This window comes from Nothobranchius furzeri, chromosome 10, assembly GCF_043380555.1.
Source record: "Nothobranchius furzeri strain GRZ-AD chromosome 10, NfurGRZ-RIMD1, whole genome shotgun sequence".
NCBI lineage: Eukaryota > Metazoa > Chordata > Actinopteri > Cyprinodontiformes > Nothobranchiidae > Nothobranchius > Nothobranchius furzeri.
Genome location: NC_091750.1, coordinates 64040595 through 64061836, shown reverse-complemented (window position 1 = coordinate 64061836; position 21242 = coordinate 64040595). Strand labels below are relative to the sequence as shown.

General features: G+C 45.1%; 1 protein-coding gene across 1 annotated transcript in view; it reads right to left on the bottom strand.

Annotated features, from left to right (window-relative positions):
* The window catches only part of mtnr1bb (melatonin receptor 1Bb), a 74111-nt gene that overhangs the window by 10470 nt on the left and 42399 nt on the right, over positions 1-21242 (bottom strand). The window contains exons 2-3 of the mRNA XM_015961673.3: positions 536-654; positions 90-434 (exon numbers count right to left, since the gene is read on the bottom strand). Coding sequence (XP_015817159.1) covers positions 90-434; positions 536-654 — 464 coding nt within the window. The remainder of the gene's footprint in view (positions 1-89; positions 435-535; positions 655-21242) is intronic.

Sequence of the window (21242 nt, the reverse complement as noted above, 5' to 3'; positions counted from 1 at the left end):
GGACATGTAGAAGATAAACAGTATTCACCAACTCTACTTAGTCAGTGTGCCTTTTTGGCTAGACCTTTTAAAAGATATACACAACTTACCTGAATCACAAGAACCCAAATGCGGAGATAACAAAAGGTAACCACTGCGATGGGCACCAGAAAGTGAACCACCACCACCGCCACAGTGTAGGAACTGCTGACGTTCTGAGCAAAGGTGCAGGAGTAGACCCGTGGGTCGTAGCGTAGAGAACCAACAAAGAAATTGGGGACGATGGCCACAACTGTAAGCACCCAAATTAAGGCAACAAACAGCAAAGTGTTACGGTAGCTGTACAGGCGGCTGTAGGAGAACGAGTGACAGATGTAGCAGTATCTGTTCACTGCAATCCCCGTGATGTTAAAGATGGAGCCGATGACACTCAACCCCATCAAGGAACCGCTGACCTGAGAGAAGAAAAAGAATAAGGTAGAGAGTTTGTGTCAGACATTGTTAGGAGTTTGCTTACTACTAGGATGAATTCAGACAATGATTGATGTGGCTTTACCATGCATTGAGTGTTTCCAAGCGCCCAACCATCATGGAAGAGAGCGTAAAGGACCAAGGGATAGGGATAGAAGGCTACCACAAGGTCTGCAAATGCCAGACTCACCACAAACACATTACCTAGAAAGGGAGACAGGCAGAGATGAGGCTGATCCCCAGGATGTCAGGTCCCAGACGTCACTTCAGATGCTCTGTTAACGCTGCATTTATCCCGTCTTTAATAACAGTGGTGATTTCACCCCTCACACTTGAATCAAAGCCCATTTGCTTGGATGCACACGGTCATTATTCACAATGTCTTAATGTAAATTTTACTTCACAGATTTTAAAAGGAAAAGAACTGCAGACTTTTCTTGTGGCATGCACATTCAACCCCGACTGACATCAATTCCTAATGCTTAGTCTTATAACTTGAACGGACCAGACTGAGCAAAACTCTGGACTGCTGCATGGGATGTGATTTTCAGGGTGCCTATCTCAGGACGTCCAGCTTGCCGTGATTGTTGGCAGAGAAAGCAGAGATTAAAAAAAGGTTTGCAGCCTCTGCCCCATGGCCGATTGCCTCGCCCTAGACAAAGATTTTTATCAGGACGACGAGCAGAGTCACCATTTCGACAGAGTAGAAAGACAAGCATGTGGACACATCACTCAGGGCATGCAGGTCCTTTTTCATCTTTGCTGCTCCTCAGCTTAATCCAAGCAGAACTTGTTTACACAAATGACACATCATTTTTCCTAATATAACTAACAGAAGCTTGCAAAGGAAATCAATGAAGTTTCCTTCATACATCATGATTAAAATACTTCATTCTATCTTTACTGATTGCTTATTTACCAGTCAACTTGGCTTTCAGCTGCCTTGTGATATCTAATCACACGCACACAGGTGTGCACAGTTCTGACGTAGCAGTCCTCATGCTGCTGAGCCAATGATGGCAACTCGTCTGCCAGTGTGTTTGTCCTCTTCCTTTTGTTTGTTGGTAAAGGATGCATTACATATTGCAGAGGACAGGGACAAGATAAATAACCTGATCAAAACAAATGCCAACTCTATCATTGGCTCACCTCCAGGTTCTGTGGAGGTTAGAGAAAGAGTTTAATATATGAGGAACATCTCCTTCATAGTGTCTCTTTACCCAGCTGCTTGTGCTCTTAGAGGCGAGATCGAGGGTTCTTTGTTGCTGATGTAGTTAAGCTTTTTAACAATGTACTGTTGCATTATGACATCAATGTTTGGGGTAATAAATTACTTTAACAGGCTTAGGTGTTTGGTGAATCCTTTATTTGCCTAGCTTGGGTGTTTGATGAAAGTGTTATTGTTAAGGAAAGGGGTGTGTCGATAGGCAAGGCAGGCAATTGCTCGGGAGCCCCAGAGACCTCCACAGGGCAAACAAACTTTGAACCACAACAGTAGTGAGAAAGTGAAAAGCACATTGGCCTCCCGATTACTCTAAGAGAGAATCTTATACGCACCCACACCAAACAGACATTGTCCAGACTTCTTTGCCTAACCTGTAAATGAGGTGTTTTGCTTGGGGCCCCATGACAACCTCGTAGCGCCAATGTCACCAACTGCAGTAGCTTCTCGAGGACTACCTCCCTAAAATTTTTATGTTTCCTGCTCTGGCACCCCTGACAAATGGTTAAACTCATTCACTGCCAGCTGTTTTCTGGAAAAAAATAGCCACGTTTTTGAGCGTTTTTACTGTTTTTTTTGAAGAGTCACAGAATATTGTGCTCTATGACCATGTGAACACCAAAACTACCAAAAGAAAGAGTGACCTCACTTCTTATATTAGGAACAATCAGTGTGCTTCTAGCCTTTCCTGTTCTTTCACTTCTGTTGTCGGAAACGTGAGCTGCAGAAGCTTTTCCAGTTTTCGTCTCGCTGTATAGCAGCGTCCCAAAACAATCTCCTAATTCATGGATTGTCTGCTTCATGATCACGTGATGTGTGACACACATGGATGTAAATAAACTTTCGAGCTGTGATGTTTACTGTCAAGGTGCGCAAGCTCGTTCCCAAGCCTACCCCGTTAAAACACGCAATTAATGACAGCGAGCGGTTGGACATAAAATGATGACTTTAGTCGTCAATGGCAGTGAATGAGTTAATCACCACCTCACCACGCTAAGCTTAGTTTGTTAACCACTCCATTTAAATCAGGTGTTGGTAACCCTTGGTCTAGGGCAGGTGTGCCTAACGCTGGTCCTAGAGATCTTGTATCCAGCATGTTTTAGTCTTTCACCTGTTTCAACATACCTAATTTGAATCAGTGGTGATTAATAGGCTCCTGCGGATTGATGAGCTGCTGGACAAGTGATAGAGCCATTGAATCAAGACTGTTCGAGCAGGGTAACAACTAAAGCCTACTGCACACTGGATGCATCAGCGGTGTGGAATGGCAGCGGAAAGTCACTGCTTCAAATATAATCCATTAGAGTCTATGGGGTGGTTCAAACCAGCCGCGACCCGGCAATTTTCAGACGCAACCCTAGAAGTGGCACGCCGTGCCTCGCCACTAAAGATAGGATCGGGTTCTATTTTTGCTGTGAGCCACTTCTGGTACATGACAATTTCCGTAGTTAACATAGAGCTAGGCATGAAATCACAAATGGTTTCAAAATAAAAGTCTATTGCAGCAATGCAATTTTATATCCATGCAGATTACATCAATACAAGCAAACTAACGGCTTTTTCCACCCAGGCCTTTAATCCTGGCAGTGGAGAGGAACAACATCATATCAAACAGCAATATCAAACGTGATTTCCTTCTTTTTGTTTAATGGTGGACGGCATCAACTTGAAGGATTTCGTGATCTCGTGAGTTAAACAAGGAGGAAGGCGGAAGTCTCAAAGTATTTTGTCATTTCGCTAGTCGAGCAAGGAGCACAGCAGAGAAGCCACTTTGCAGCAGAGACTCTCCTGGTGTGCACTGGAGTGCAGCGATTGTCGCGAGTAAACCTTTCTGCTGCTTTTCTGTGCCGCTGATGCTTCCAGTGCAGTAGGAGTTAAACTTGCTGGATAGGGGCCGTTTCTCACCAAATCAGGATTTTGACCAAAAGTATCATCCATCCATCTATATTCAGTCGTTTATCCAGAATTGGGTCGCGGGGGCAGCAGCTTAAGCAGGGAGACCCAGACTTCCCTCTCCCCAGCCACTTGGGCCAGCTCTACTGGGGGAATCCAAAAGTGTTCCTTGACCAGCTGAGAGACATAGTCCCTCTAGCTTGTCCTGGGTTTTTCCTTTGATACCAGAAGTATCAGAGCATTTTATCTTAGTCTTGGCTCTCCATTTCGTATTTTCTTTTTTGGTTTTATAATTAATTTTTGGGTAAATCAACATCGTCGCCATTGTCTTCCTCTGCTTATCTGGGTCTGGGTTGAGGGGGTAGCATCCCAAATAGGGAGCTCCAGACCATCCTCTCCCCAGCCACCTCCACCAGCTCCTCTGGCAGGACCCCAAGGCGTTCCCGGACCAGATTGGAGATGTAACCTCTCCAAAGTATCCTGGTCGACCCGGGGGCCTCCTGCCGGCAGGACATGCCCGAAACACCTCCCCAGGGAAGCGTCCAGGAGGCATTCTGACCAGATGCCCAAACGACCTCAACTGACTCCTTTCGATCCAGAGGAGCAGCGGTTCAACTCCGACATCCTCCCGAATGTCCGAGCTCCTCACCCTATCTCTAAGGCTGAGCCCGGCCACCCTACGGAGGAAACTCATTTCGGCCACTTGTATCCGTGATCTCGTACTTTCGGCCCTTACCCAAAGCTCATGACCATAGGTGAGGATTGGGACGTAGATTGACCAGTAAATCAAGAGCCTGGCTTACTGGCTCAGCTCCCTCTTCACCATGACAGATCAGATCAGCGTCCACATCACTGCAGACGCTGAACCAATCCACCTGTCGATCTCCCGATCCCTCCTACCCTCACTTGTGAACAAGACCCTGAGATACTTAAACTCCTCCACTTGAGGTAGGACCGGAGTTGGCAAGCCACCCTTTTCCGGTCGAGAACCATGGTCTCAGATTTGGAGGTGCTGATTCTCATCCCAGCCGCTTCAGACTCGGCCATGAATATACCCAGTAAGAGCTTAAGATCAGAGCTGGATGAAGCTAGGAGGACCACATCATTCGCAAAAAGCAGAGACGAGATTCTCCTGCCACCAAACTCGACACACTCCACACCACAGCTGTGCCTAGAAATTCTGTCCATAAAGGTAATAACCAGAACCGGTGACAAAGGGCAGGCCTGGCGGAGTCCAACCCTCACCAGGAACAGGTCCGACTTACTACTGGCTATGCGGACCAAACTCACGCTCCTCTGGTAAAGGGACTGAATGGCCCTTAACAGAAAGCCACCCACCCCATACTCCTGGAGTGTCCCCCACAGGGTGCCCCTGGGGACATGGTCATAAGCCTTCTCCAAATCCACAAAACACATGTGGATTGGTTGGGCAAACTCCCATGCCCCCTCCATCACCCTTGCAAGGGTATAGAGCTGGTCCACAGTCCCATGGCCAGGACGAAAACCACATTGCTCTTCCCCAATCTGAGATTCAACTATCGATCGGACCCTGCTCTCCAGTACCTTTGAGTAGGCCTTTCCAGGGAGGCTGAGGAGTGTGATCCCCTATAGTTGGAACACACCCTCAGGTCACCCTTCTTAAAGATGGGGACCACCACCCCGGTCTGCCACTCCACAGGAACTGCCCGCGATGACCACGCAATGTTGCAGAGACGTGTCAACCACGACAGCCTTACAACATCCATAGCCTTGAGATACCCAGGACGAATCTCATCCGCCCCCGGGGCTCTGCCGCTGCTGTGTAGTTGTTTGACTACCTCAACAACTTCTGCCCCCAAGATTGGACAGTCCATCCCCAGGTCTCCCGGCTCTGGTTCCTCCTCGGAATGTGCGTAGGTGGGATTGAGGAGCTCCTCAAAGTATTCCTTCCACCGTCCGACTATAGCCCCAGTTGATGTCAGCAGCTCCCCATCCCCACTGTAAACAGTGTGAGCGAGTTGCTGCCTTCCTCTCCTGAGGTGCCGGACAGTTTGCCAGAACCTCTTTGGAGCTGATCGATAGTCTTTCTCTATGGCCTCACCAAACTCCTCCAACGCCCGACATTTTGCCTCGGCAACTGTCACTGCTGCACTCCGCTTGGCTATCCGGTACCTGTCTGCTGCCTCCGGAGACCCACAGACCAGTCACGCCCTGTAGGCCTCCTTCTTCAGCCTGACGGCTCCCCGACCCTCTGGTGTCCACCAGCAGATACAGGGGTTGCCACCATGACTGGCACCGGCCACCTTGCGACCACAGCTAGCAACAGCCGCCTCAAAAATCGCAGAGTGGAACAAGGCCCACCCGGAGTTAATGTCCCCCACTGCTCTCGGGACGTGGTCAAAGCTCTGCCGGAGGTGGGAGTTGCAGACCGTCTTGACAGGTTCTTCTGCCAGGTGTTCCCAGCAGACCCTCACTATGTGTTTGGGTCTGCCAGGTCTATGCGGCATCTTCCCCAGCCATCTGATCCAACTCACCACCAGGTGGTTATCAGTTGACAGCTCTGCTCCTCTCTTCACTCAGGTGTCCAAAACATTTGGCCGCAGGTCAGATGATACGACTACAAAGTCTATCATCGACCTGGGACCTAGGCTGCCCTGGTACCAAGTGTACCAATGGGCATCCTTATGTTCAAACATGGTGTTCGTTATGGCCAAACGGCGGCTTGCACAGAAGTTCAATAACAAATCACCACTCAAGTTCAGATCAGGTGGGCCGTTCCTCCCAATCACACCCCTCCAGGTCATGCTGTCATTGCCCACGTGAGCATTGAAGTCCCCCAGCAGGACAATGGAGTCCCCTGATGGAGCACTATCTAGCACTCGTCCCAGGGACTCCAAAAAGGGTGGGTACTCTGAACTGATATTTGGCGCATAAGCACAAACAACAGTCAGGACCCATTCCCCAACCCGAAGGCGCAGGGAATCTACTCTCTCGTCCCCCGGGGTAAACCCCAACACACAGGCAGAGAGTCTTGGGGCTAACAAAAAGCCAACCCCAGCCCTCTGCCTTCCACCCGGAGCTACTCCAGCAAAGGAGAGTGTCCAACCCCTCTCAAGGACTTGGGTTCCAGAGCCAATGCTATGTGTCGAGGTGAGTCCGACTATATCTAGCAGATACCGCTCAACCTCTGCCACAAGCTCCTGCTCCTTCCCCGCCAGCGAGATGACGTTCCATGTCCCAAAAAACAGTTTCCTTGTCTGGGGATCGGACCGCCAACGCTCCCGCCTCAGTCTGCCACCCGATCCACACTGCACCAGACCCTTCATGTTCCTCCTGCGGGTGGTGGGTCCACAGTTGGATGAGCCCATGTATCCGGTTCGGGCTGGGCCCGGCCGGGACCCATGGGCGAAAGCCCGGCCACCAGGCACGGGCCCCAACCCTAGGCCTGGCTCCAGGGTGGGACCCTGGTAACCCTCCGGGCCGGGTACTCTGACTCTTTGATTGTATATCTATGAAAGATCCTCTGAACCGTTCTTCGTCTCACCCGTCACCTAAGACCAATATGTCATGGGAGACCCTACCAGGTGCCCCAGACAACATAGCTCCAAGGATCATTAGGGCACTCAAACTCCTCCACCACGATAAGGTGACGGTTCAAGGAGGAGGGTAAATCAACATATTTTGAAAAACTTAATTTCTCACCCTTTTTACCTACAAGTAGGCCTGATACATAAAGGGTTAAGATGCTGGCCATTACTGTATGCGAGGCAGTGGCCCAGGAGACCATAATTAAAGCAGATCTGGTTCAAGCATCAATTTTCCATGAATCTCAGAAATGATTATCTTTTTTTTGTGATTAGCACTACTGTGTTGTTCTGAGTCTGGTGTGAAATGTTCATTTATCATCCTGAAAATCTGCACGTCCCCATGTGCTGCAGGTCTGCTGGGCTGTTGTGTGTTCTTGTGAAATGTCTTTGTTCCTTTCAAAGAAATATTTGACTGTCAGGATTTTATATTCTTGCATATTTTGGGTTATGAGGATAACTTGAAGTTTTCAGCATCCGATTTTTGAATGAAAGCTATTTAAAACAGTGTGCATGAGTATTATAATACGTGCTGAATTAATTTGGAAGTACAGAACTTTAACTTTGCATGTTTGTGTCTTTTTTCTTAGGCACAGATGTTTGAAATGCTTTGTAGAATTTTTTCCCAACGGGAATGTCATTCTGCCTCCTTCTCAGCAGAATCCAATTCTCCATAACCACTTTCAATTATTAATCATTTTACATATGATGTATCCGACTAGATGCTTTTTATACTTATGTGGAGTTGAAACCATACCTGAGCTGTCAGTTACACAAAAAGCAGTTTTTTATTTCCACTCAGTAACACAGCATTCACTTTGTGCTTCACCTACTGGTTCCTAAAAAGCTCTTTTGTGGCTCAGCGTTTGTGCTTACAAGGTACAAATAACTGATCATCCTGCAGCACAAACAGTATTAAGTGATGGCACAGGACTGAGGTCTTTTCTGTGTCACATTCTCAGAAAACTCTCTAAGGGATTGTGGCAGCTTGTAGTGTTTGGTATAATCATCCAACAATGTCAAAGGCGCATGAAGTGCACACAAAATGTATTTATAGCTTCACTATAGTTGCACCACACTGTTCAAAGATTTTTGTTTTTGTAATTATAGAATGTGCACATGTGGCTTTGGAGTGTGACTGCCAACCCAGAAATGTCACGATGCTTGGTGAATCACAAAGAGGAGACATCAATTCAGCACCTCCGGAACAAAAACCATCAGGGGAACAGAAGCGAGCCTCACACAGCTTTACATTTGTGCACTTACAACAGCACATGACTGCATTTTGTATTTACACTAAACAGAGTTTACAAACTGAATAGGATTTTTTGTCACAATATTTGTTTCTTTATGTTTGCTGTAAGTTTTTTCTCTCCCCACTTTTCTTTTTAAAGAGCAAGTCACCACTACCAGAGTCTTTCTCTACTCCCACTTATGTTTGAAAAACACAACACAACAAATGCTGTCATTACCGAGAGGGCGGACCCGCTAACAAATACACACAGGCTCACAACATTGTGACATCATAATAGACCAGCTAACGTGACAGTGTACCTCTTAGCCAATAGCAATGGCAGATTTAAATTAAAATGCAGTGCAGAGTTTTTACCGGAAGACGGCACAACACTGAAAGTTGTAGGCAAAATACTTTAACTAAGATGCAATAAAGTGCCAAATTATTGACTACACACGTCTTCAGCACGGTTAGACACTATATGGTTTATCAGCAAAAAATGTTGATTTTGGGGTGACTTGCTCTTTAAATGATTAAAGTGCTCACTCCTTGAGTGCAGCGGGAGGCAGAATGACCAGATTTCAGGAGGACATAAAGTTTAGAGGACAAGCTAGTTTTAAAAGCTGAAACCAATCAGCAGAAATAACCTCGAACTGACAATGCACTTTAACAAAAAAGACTTGTGCCAGTCGCTCAGTGTGAGCTAGATATTATAAAATCTACATGAGTTTGTCATGATTTTCTGGGTTAGGGTTAGGGTTAAGTCCAATAAAGACATCAAACAATGAATAAAAATCACCTTACAGGTGTGACACTTCAATTATGACCCAGAATTTTTAAAATTGTGAGAGCGAAGTGGGAAGGGGATCAGTGGACGAGCTTGATTAAAAAGATGATACATTTTTCTGAAAAAACCTGCTTGAGATTTGCTGCAGGTTGTTTTTGGCTATAGGGGTGCTAAATCAATGGAGTCTGTGTCATGTAACAGTCCTAGACTGCTGATTTAAGCTCACAATTAAAGATTATTCATGATTAATTTTATCTTGACCAAAAGAAAGGAAGATTTAGCCTGAGCTACAGCTGTTCAATGTGATGCAGCAACGTGTAGGAAGTGAATGAACAAAACACACGTAACAGTGCTAAAACTCAACTTCCACCTGAAGTTATTCAAATAAAAATATTCAAATAAAATATGAAATTTAATGAAACACTGACAACATCAAAGGACTTTACATGTTTCAATAAGAGCAAAATAAGAAGAAAATATATCAACACGGTCCTGCTCAAAAGTTTGAGACACCTAAACCCAGGATTCTTTAAGAAACTCCAGATGACTGTGTTACTGTGTCCCACCTCAGCCTTTGCTTATTCAGTTTATTGCCGTTGCAATCAGAACGTCACGACAGTGAGTCTACCTGACAGAATATCCACATCCCTCAACAGGTTTGGCTTTTAAAAGCATGGCCTTAAACATCACCAAGGATCAGATTGTCAAGGTCCCTGCCTTCGCCTACCACCCAACACACAATGCACCAGATCACTTTGGCCCCTCCCACAGGCAGTGAGCCCATGTGAAGACAGTCGGAAGGTTAAGCTTTCGATTTACCGGTTGATCCTCTTTCCTACCCTCACCTATGGTCACAAGCTTTGGGTACTGACCAAAAGAACAAGATTGCAGATACAAGCGACCGAAATTAGTTTTCGCTGCAGGGATGCTGGGCTCTCCTTTAGAGGTGGGGTGAGAAGCTCGGTCATCCAGGAGGAGCTCAGAGTAAACCTGCTGCTCCTCCTCATCGAGAGGATCCAGTTGAGGTGGCTCGGGGATCTAGTTAGGATGCTTCTTGGACGCCTCCCTGGTGAGGTTTTCCATGCACGTTCAACTGGGAGGAGTCCTAACGGAAGACCCAGGACACTCTGGAGTGACTAATGGACCATTCCCATCTGTACCGGGTCGGCCCGGGCTGGGTAGCCCCAGTCGGCCCCAGCCTGGCCCGGTTGATTCCACACATCCTTGTCTTAAGCCCATGTGGGCTGATTCTACCCACCAATCAGAGGCTTGCTCTAATGGAAGGTGTGCATTTGCTGTCAGCAGTGGGTGTGTTGGCCCTGGTCGGCCTGAAGCAGACCCCCTCGAGAAGAGGGCTGAGAATAAGCCTTGGTTGGCCCGGAAAAATACCAGGCCACCCAGATATGTGCTACCCGGCCCGGGCCGACCCGGTACAGATGGGAATGGCCCATATGTCTCTCGGCTGACCAGGAAATGCCTTGGAATTACCCTGGGAAAGCTGGCCCACATGGCTGGGGAGAGGGAAGTTTGGGCCTCTCTGCTTAGGCTACTGCCCCACGACCTGACTCTGGATAAGCGGACTATGATGAATGGATGACCTTCAATTTCGATCAGCTGTAAAATAGTCTGTTTCCATTTACGCATCGTTTTAAATAAATTTCGTCTCAGAAAACATTTTTCTCACTCCCGGTTCTATTTACATTTTAATGTTTTTGATCAATATTCATATATTGTTTTTATCACTTTTTTTGTTTAGAAATGTTTTTATCTCTGTATTTTACTATAGAGCCGTTTTATTGTGCTGCTTCTCTGCACTATGTTCAGCAGCTTGGGCCCCCTTGATTGGGGGTGGGAAGGGGCTTTATAAATAAAATGAACTTGAACTTTTTGTTGCTTCTTGAATATTAATGTTATTATTCAACCATGGTCCATGCAACATGTGTTTGTCTATTTTTCAAGTGGTCTTAGCATTCCAACATCCAGCCCATGGGACAAGCGCTTCATATGACCCAGATTTTTAATCTGGACTGTGTTTAATTTAGCTAACATTCACATGGAGAATATCATGCAGCTGTATTTACTGGGTGGTCCCACAAACTGTGTGATATTCCTTCAATTTCCTCCCACTAGATATGTCTCAGCAGCAGCGGGTGTGCCTTGCAGCATCTATATACCCACCACGACCCACATGCACACTTTAACAAGAAAGATGTTTGTTGACTGTGGTACATGTGTAGGTTTGCATCTAATTCACCATAGCGACTTTAATTATAGTTAGATGAGACTTTATAATCCGATTCTGCTCTTTCTTTACAGTGAATTTGAATATAAATTAAATGGATGAGCGGGGGAGGTGTCTGGCTGTGTCTTTTGGAATCCCTAAAGGGCACCCCACAGTAAACATGATCAAGCAAAAGAGATCTTTAGGTCCAGAAACGCACTGTTAATAATGTTATGTGTGTTGATATGCATGTCCTACATCTGGAATTTAATTAAGCATACATTAGATAAAGAAGGAAGAGACAAAGCGGCACACGTGCACACAGATGGGAGGAAAACACGTTTAAACAAATCTTTACAAAACAGCTAAATAATTCCTCAGAATTCCTCCAACTTTTTGCCTTTTAGTCATTAATAAAAGATTCCTAATTTCAGATTTTATTTAGGGCTTTAGGCTTTTTTGCAGTCAAAATTTGCCTTTTTTCCCCCCAAAGCAAACAAGAATTCATGAGCTTTAATGGCAATTAAACACAAAACCTCAAATGGTTAAAGGTTGTGAGTCATTAAGTGTAACCAGCACTTACAAATAAAGACCTATTTTCAATAATTGCACCAAACGAGCAGAATACAAAAGAAAAAGGGATCATTTCATTTAGCTTGCTACAGAATTGACCTGAAACTAGACATTAACATGAAACAGGAAGAGGAAGTGGTTAAAATTGCACTCTTCAGTGTGTAAAACATGAAAAAGTGTACTTTTTATTTAATACTTTTTAAGAGTTCTTTTTTCTAGTAAGTTTAGCTTGCCAGTCATAAATACAAATTTCCTGACCATTTTTTCCTGTGCAGAACCAAAATCACCTCCAACACAGCAAAGAGTGTGTTTTTTTAAACAGGAACACTTCAGCTGCAGACTTAGTATTCAAGCCATTATCACACAGCTGTCGCAAGCTGGCTTTCTTTTGAAAAGGCGGATAATTTGTGAAATGTGTCACCTCTAAAATAACCCCTTGTTCCAAAACTCTTGTTAACATGCACAAGTGTTATTCGGTTTTATGGAACTTGCACACATGAGGTTTTAAATTCTAGTCAAGTGTTTCTCGTGCTGTTGTAAACAGCAGCACACATTGGTGTTATAAAGATAAATATACCGTAAATATACAAAAAAAAATGACCCCAAAACACATTTATGTGAGCATGCTTTAGAGCAGCGGCCCCCAAACTGAGGTCAGGGCCCTCGTGGGGTCCCCAGAGTTTTGTCTGTGCCGAGGTTGTGAGGTTATAATAACACACCCTAAAGTATAATCCAAACTATATCCATGTTATAACACTGTATGATTGTAAAAAGGTTGAAAATGATCACACTTAACATGCGTGAAAGGGTTGGACATGGGGGTCCTGTCTCGTTTTGGACGTGGGCAAGGCGGTCTGCTTTAGCCAAAACTATTTATATATATTTGTGTCTTTGTTCATTTTTATCTCTCTAGTCTGACACAAAAATGATCACATTTATCAATCATGGGTGTTTTACTTTAAAGATTAATTTATTGTTTGTATATATATATATATATATATATATATATATATATATATATATATATATATATATATATATATACAGGTGCTGGCCAGTAAATTAGAATATCATCAAAAGGTTGAAAATATTTCAGTAATTCCATTCAAAACGTGAACATTATATTCATGCAATGCACACAGACCAATGTATTTCCAATGTTCATTACATTTAAATTTGATATTCATAAGTGACAACTAATGAAAACTCCAAATTTGGTATCTCAAAAAATTAGAATATTCTGAAAAGGCTGAATATAGAAGACACCTGCTGCCACTCTAATCAGCTGATTTACTCAAAACACCTGCAAAGGCCTTTAAAAGGTCCCTCAGTCTTGTTTTGAAGGCACCACAATCATGGGGAAGACTTCTGACTTAACAGCTGTCCAAAAGACAATCATTGACACCTTGCACAAGGAGGGCAAGACACAAAAGGTGATTGCTAAAGAAGCTGGCTGTTCGCAGAGCTCTGTGTCCAAGCACATTAACAGACAGGCGAAGAGACGGAAAAAATGTGGTAGAAAAAAGTGTACAAGCTCTAGGGATAACCGCACCCTGCAGAGAATTGTGACGACAAACCCATTCAAAAATGTGGGGGAGATCCACAAAGAGTGGACTGCAGCTGGAGTCAGCGCTTCAAGAACCACCACGAGGAGACTCATGAAAGACATGGGATTCAGGTGTCGCATTCCGTGTGTCAAGCCACTCTTGAACATGAAACAGCGCAAGAAGCGTCTCGCCTGGGCCAAGGACAAAAAGGACTGGACTGATGCTGAGTGGTCCAAAGTTATGTTTTCTGATGAAAGCAAGTTCTGCATTTCCTTTGGAAATCAAGGACCCAGAGTCTGGAGGAAGAGCGGAGAAGCACAGAATCCACGTTGCATGAGGTCCAGTGTAAAGTTTCCACCGTCAGTGATGGTGTGGGGTGCCATGTCATCTGCCGGTGTTGGCCCACTCTGTTTCCTGAGGTCCAGGGTCAATGCAGCCGTCTACCAGGAAGTTTTAGAGCACTTCATGCTTCCTGCTGCTGACCAACTTTATGGGGATGCAGACTTCACCTTTCAACAGGACTTGGCACCTGCACACAGTGCCAAAACCACCAGCACCTGGTTCAAGGACCATGGTATCCCTGTCCTTGATTGGCCAGCAAACTCGCCTGACCTTAACCCCATAGAAAATCTATGGGGTATTGTGAAGCGGAGGATGCAATACGCTAGACCCAACAATGCAGAGGAGCTGAAGACGACTATCAGAGCAACCTGGGCTCTCATAACACCTGAGCAGTGCCACAGACTGATCGAGTCCATGCCACGCCGCATTACTGCAGTTATTGAGGCAAAAGGAGCCCCGACTAAGTATTGAGTGCTATACATGCACATTCTTTTCATGTTCATTCTTTTCAGTTGGCCAACATTAGAGAAACAAACATTTTTTCATTGGCCTTTAGAATATTCTAATTTTCTGAGATACCAGATTTGATGTTTTCATTGGTTGTCACCTATAAATATCAAAATTAAACGTAATAAACATCGGAAATACATTGGTCTGTGTGCATTGCATGAATATAATGTACAAGTTTCACGTTTTGAATGGAATTACTGAAATATTTTCAACCTTTTGATGATATTCTAATTTACTGGCCAGCACCTGTATATATATATATATATATATATATATATATATATATATATATATATATATATATATATCAGACGTCAAGCTAAACAGTCACTCGACAGACAGGGTTAAAAAAATATGATCGACCTTTTCCCCATCACTTTCAATTTTTAAATAGTAATTGATAAACATTCAATACCATTTCCTTTGATGTCATTTTAAATAAATATTTAGAGTGCCCAGGTAGCACATAAACAATGCAATTTAATGGTTTTCTTAAAGTAGGAATGTTTAACCTGTGGCAAGAGCGCTCTCCTTCCTTCTGCTCTGCATAAACCTGAACTGGTCACCTACTTGTGCGTAATCAAATGTCTATAGGGGAAAAGATGGAAAAGCTATAGCTATGAGGTTCACTTTTGCCTCAGACCAACTTATTGCTGTTTTATGGTGTGGCTGAATCTGCGATCCGCTGCCACGCAGACTGGAATAACAAATGCTGCAGTAACATGAGTTGTGGTTAGGTTCATGAGGGGTCACTGGCTGGAGCGGACTAGAATTTCATACGCCATCCCAAAATAGAAGCTAATATCTTAATTTGACCTTGAATGAAAAATGTTGTTATTAAACCTCTTAAAAGTTTTTTTTTTAATCACGGAGGAGGTAGCACTCATTTCTGCCTTCAGTCTGACGGCGCGGCGCAGTGCAACGCCGGAGTTTGCACAGCGTGAGCTTATTGAATCTGTGTGTGTGTGTGTGTGTGGGGGGGGTGTTAGGGTTAGGGTGTAACCCCAAAATTCCACCACCTCCGCCCCCGCCTTCCGCAGCCGCTCGCTTCTGAACTCAAATTTTACTGGTACCCGCTCTACAACGGCTCCGCTCCGGTGCGGAGACCTGAGGTGCGCAAACAGGCATGCGCGGGATTTTCGAGATCTTGCGATACAGTCCGAGCAATAAACGTGGAAGTTAGATCCAAACACCCGTTGTGTGGGAGAAGATTCGAAATGAACTGTTTAATATGCCCATCAATTGTGTTGAGAGATCAGCAGTGTTTGGATCAACAAAGGGTGACTACTTTGATAGTGGAAACTGTATTTATGGCTTATTTTTGTGCATTTAAAGTTCAGCCGCCATTGATAGATGTTAAAAGTTGTTAAACCTGTGCGTATGAAACAGAAACGCTTTTTGTTTATCAATTTATTGTGAAATAACGGAAGTTGTGCTTGCTCCTTTTCCTGTTGGGCGGTTGTGATTTCTGTCCATTGACTGTGGAGGTGCTCCGGCGTCCTACAAAAATAGAATCAATCCTATTTTTGCCGGATGGCAGAACGGCAGGCAGCGCACTGCGCTGCACTGCCGCAGTCGTGGAACAGCTCTGATTGACTACAACGGGACCGATTTTGCTGCGGAGTTCGTGCCGGAGTGGAGGTAGTGGAATTTTGGGGTAAGATTCCTTCCAAAATGGCTGAAACATAGTTTCTTTGGGATTTTCTCACAGTAAAATTCTCACTATATTTTTACTTGCTGCACCTTTAAGATATTACAGCAAAGATAATTCATTTCCTGAGGGAGACTGAAACAAAACAAAGGTGATTTGTGAAAACATGTGACCCCAAAAAATAGATAATAAAATAAAAAAAATAAGGTAGATTTTTGATTTGTCTGCCACTGCAGGAACCTACAGATTATTTGGCTTTTCCACAACAAACATGTTTACGTGAATTTTATTGATACTTTCACAATATAACCTACCAGCACAGCACAACATCAGACAACACACAAATGGAAAACTACATTTTATAGACATTGAGCTTTAATTTATTACAGTGAAAGTTGTACACAAACATACGTGTGCAACACCAGCTTTCCAACGGACACAAAAGGGTTGTGTAACATCCAGGAAGTGTAACACACTGCTAACAGAGTTCACTAGGAACTGGAACACTGCTGGTGCATTAGTTAAACCAAAGGGCATCACCAAGTATTCGAAATGTCCGATGGGAGTCTTAAACGCGGTCTTCCATTCGTCTCCCTGACGAATTCGAACCAGATGGTAAGTGTTTCGGAGATCCAGGCGACTGAAGATGCTGGCATCCTGAATGGGCTCAAAAGTAGATGTTAGTAGAGGCAGCGGGTATTTGTTCTTAACGGTAATCTGGTTCAGACCCCTGTAGTCAATACAGGGTCTGTGTTCCTTCCTTCTTCGGAACGAAGAAGAAACCCACTCCAAATGGTGATGAGGACGGTCTGATGAGGCTGGCGGCCAGAGACTCCTGTATGTAGCTCTCCATGCTCTCTCTCTGATTTAGAGAGGTGGTAAAGGCAGCTGGAGGGAAGTGAAGCCCCTGGCAGCAGATCTATGCTACAATCGAATGGCCTGTGTGGGGGGAGAGATGATGCCCGATCCTTGCTGAAGACTAGGCTGAGGTTGTAGTAGACTGGTGGCACAGATGACAGGTCTATCCTTTCTGCTGGAGGAGCGGCAGGGATGCGGAAAATGGGTGAGGCTGAGCGGAGGCAGGTCTGTGGGCATCTGGAGCTCCATTCCTCAACTCTGTTAGTCTTCCAGTTCACGTGGGGGTTATGGAGGGAGAACCAGGAGTGTCCCAGGACCAGAGGTGACTGAGGAGAGGGAAACACATAAAAAACCAAAGCCTCCATGTGGTTACCTGACACTCGTAACTGCAACGGGATGGTCTGGTGAGTAATGGTTGACAGGTTCCGGTCGTCCAAGGAAGACACAGAGAGCGGAGTAGGGAGCTGATTGGTTGGGATCTTCCATCTCTTTACTAAGTCCGGGTCCAACAAGGACTGCTCACAACCAGAGTCAACAAGTGCTTCTATAGGAAACTGCTCGGAGTTAAAAAACACAACACACTGAAATACACAGCAGCAGCTCGCAGAAGAAGAGTTACTGCCCACCAGTAGTCCCGTCTTTACTGGTGGGCTCTGCCTTTTAACAGAGCCAGACAGGCTCTAGCAAAATGTCCTGGCTCCCCACAATATAAACAGACCTGAGCTGATCCGATGTGACCTCTCCTCCAGGCTGAGGCGTGTCCTTCCCATCTGCATGGGTTCCTCCATGGTGGTGGGCTCCACGGAGGGCCGAGTGCCCGACTCATGGTGACGGTCCGGTGTGGGGAGGGTTCTGGTACTGGAGTTCTGGTACCGCAGCTCATGCTGGCGTTTGTCAATAGAAATGGCCAGGCGGATGAGTTCCAACAGTGACCGGGGTTATGGACACAGTGCCAACTGGTTCCGAACTCGGTCGTTGAGGGACTCCGTGAAGGCAGCGAGGAGGGCTTCGTCATTCAAGGATGACCGAGCCGCCAGGGTTCTAAACTCCACAGACATGCCAGCAACAGATCTCCGCCCCTAAGATAAACTACACAGTCTTTTACTGATGTCCTTAACAGACTCAGTGCTGCCAAAAGTGCATTTAAAATCTGTCAAAAAGTCCTCCAGAGGTCCCGACAGAAAAGTAGCACAGTGACTCTTCGCCTCAGCCCATCTTAGGGCTCTCCCACAAAGTAATCCTACCATGTATGAGATCTTGACTGAGTCCGAAGAAAAGGCTCCTGGTGAGCCCTCGAAAGCGAGCCGATATTGTAGCAGAAAACTGTAACAGTCCTCAAACTCACCACTGAACATCGGTGATGGTGGTGAGGAGGCTGGACGGAAATAGGCGACTTCCGGGGTGGCTGCTGCTGCCGACCCAGGAACTGCAGGAGGAGCGGGGCCGGCGAGCGGAGGCTCCGCAGCGGGGGCCTGGGGCTGCGGTTGGGCCAGTCTGAGTTGTACAGTACCTGTCGTACCATGGCCTCCAACTGTTGGAAATGGTTGTTAGCGGCTCGAAGCTGTTCCATAAGCAGTGGCAGGACTTGCTCCTGCTGAGACAACCTGTTGAGTAGATCGGTAAGAGGTGAATCTGCGGGGTTAGCGGCTTGGCCGGATGATTCTGACATGGTTTTGGGGACGAGTTTAACCCAGGACATGCAGAATTCACCACTCAAGTCAATTAGAAAAGTTAAAGAATTTTATTTTAAAAAAATCAGGAACTGAGGGCGCACTGGATAAGGTCCAGTGGGGATTGCAACGGAACCGCAGCGTCTGAGGAGGGGAGAGCAGAGGAACAGGTGAGTCCAAGGAGGCAAGTCTAAACTAGGAAAGTGCAGAGTAAAGACTTACGGGGAGCTGGAGGCTGAGGAATTGGGAAGGGTAGGTGGAGTGCGGGGGTGAATCCAAGAGGGGGTGTCCAGGAGAGGGGGCGCGAGGAGAGCAGGAGAGCGGGCCGGCAGGGAGGAGAGGAGAACGGTGAATGCTGCGTCCAGGAGGTTTATGGGGCACAGGTGAGTAATCCAGCGGGATCGTGGAAATGTCCAAGTAGTCAATCAGAGGAGCCACAGGAAAACCAGAGAAGCTCCAGAAGCTTCAGAAGTCCAAGGAGATCCCGAGGAGTCAAGGTAAGGTCCACAAACGATCCAAAAATCCCGGGAACAGGTAAGCACAAGTATATCCACAAGGGTTCTAAAGTCCAAAAATCACTAGAGTTAACCTGGAGGCACAAAGGGCTGGAACTACCAATTTGTAGTTAATCATCCGGCGTCGAGATGTGTTCTCCTCCTCTTACTATGGAAAACAGACCACGTGGCATTATTACTGACGTTTCTAGCCTACCTGTTGGGATTTTATATATTTATTTATGTTTTTTAAATTATATTTATATTTCAATGAACATAGTCTGAACTTTTATTTTTCAATGGCGCCAATTTATAAGTTCTGGATTCTCCGAGCTATCTGTGCATTAGTTTACTAAGAAAGGAGATGCAACCAGACAAGCCATTTAGCAACGAGGCGTCTTTTAATGAATAATGATTAACCGATGCCGACTGATTTACATCTCAGAGCCTTAATCGCTGCTTCTGCTCGTCTCTGGTTAGAAAAATCAACAGAAATCTTAATAAATAACTTTATAACCAGCAAAACTTAAAAAGCTGTGTTTACATGAAACACAGCAAATCTTTGCCAGTAGAGATATTTTAGGATACCAGTAGTACTTTTAGGGTTTAGCTATGCCTGTACTAGCCATTAGCTTGTCAATCTGTTTATTATCTTAACCTCTTTTCCCCATAGAGGGTCAAAGGGAGCTGGTTTCAGCAGGAATCAGACGATAGGCTGGGGACACCTTAGACCCATCTCCAGTCTATTATAGGGACACATAACTAATAACTAACTAGGGACAATTTCTGGTCTCCAATGAACCTAACGTTCATGGTTTTGGTGTGTGTGGGGAACCCGAGCACTGGGAGTAAGCCCACGTATGCATGAGGAGAGCATGCTAACTCCAAGCGAGAAGGATTCAGTTCAGATTTGAACCTGCAACCTTTTCCAGCCAAGGAGCTGATGGGTGTGTCTTGGACATGAAATGTAGTGTTGCATCGCTCCCCTAAACTTATGCTTCAGGTTTATTTTTGTGCTACGCGGCAAGCTCTGTAGTTCGGATCGAGTAAAACACAACTTTCAAAATAAAAGCCAGGTAGATAGTTCCAGCTGCTCAACTAGTAAATAAATACATCATTACGTGCGACTCCTCTGTGGCCGAAGTAAACAGAATAGAAAAAACCAGACGGTTTGGATAATTGCAGTTTTTTTCTCCTTTCTTGTTATTTCATGATGAAATCACAATTGTGATTCCCAAGTGATTTTGTGACTACATGGAACGCCAAACTCACGTCTACAACATTCCCAGTGGGAAGACGCATGCCACTGAGCTTGCAGGAAAAATGTATTACATTACAATCCATGCCATTTTTGCATCCGCAGGAAAGCCTGGGTAATCTGACTAAAGCTTTTGCATGAAAAGTGATGAAAGATGATTTTCTGAGCCTTTCACTCGTGAACTTCACTGATTTTAAATTATGATCCTTCAGTGATTAATTTCTTTTTATTGTTATCTTTGTGTTTTCTCATTACAAACAAGATTTGTTAGTTATTTTTTAACATGCATATACATTTAGTGAAAACATCTGTTTGTTGACTTGCTTTGGGGATGTGGATGAGCGGAGTACAGTGAGCATGAATTAGAAACTTTCTTTTGATGTTTTCTGTTCATCTACTGCACTTTCTTCATTCACATTATAAAAAGTCCTACCAATAAAGTCTTATTGACTGATTGATTCGACATGGGAAATCTTGTTTGGCTGTTTCAGAGCTCCGTAGCAAGCTGCTGAAATTGCTCTGCCACCAGCTTGATGGGAAGTGGAGCACATTGGACGAAACGGAAGACGAGAGTCTCACATCTGGAAAGCGCACGCAGATGCTTGCTGACCTACCTGAGAATTTAATGACCATATGTTGTCTAAGCTGTGGATTATGGCGATGATCACAATTCATAATTACTCATAAATGTCAGTCGGAGCTCAAATGGGCCGACTTTGTTTAAGAGCTGAGAGTAGAGGAAGGTTACACTGCAGCTCAGGTTACTGAGAAGTCTCCAGGGAGGAAATGCAATTTATGAGGGAGTTCCTATGTAATGTATATAAAAGTAGAACATAAGTGCTGCTTTATTGTATCTTTTTATGCCAAATGGACAGATTGGATGTTCCTGAAACTGAAGTTCGGACAGCTCTTCATGTGGATTCATTATTGCATGTGGAACCGATGGCGGCGACGTAATCTTTTCTGACA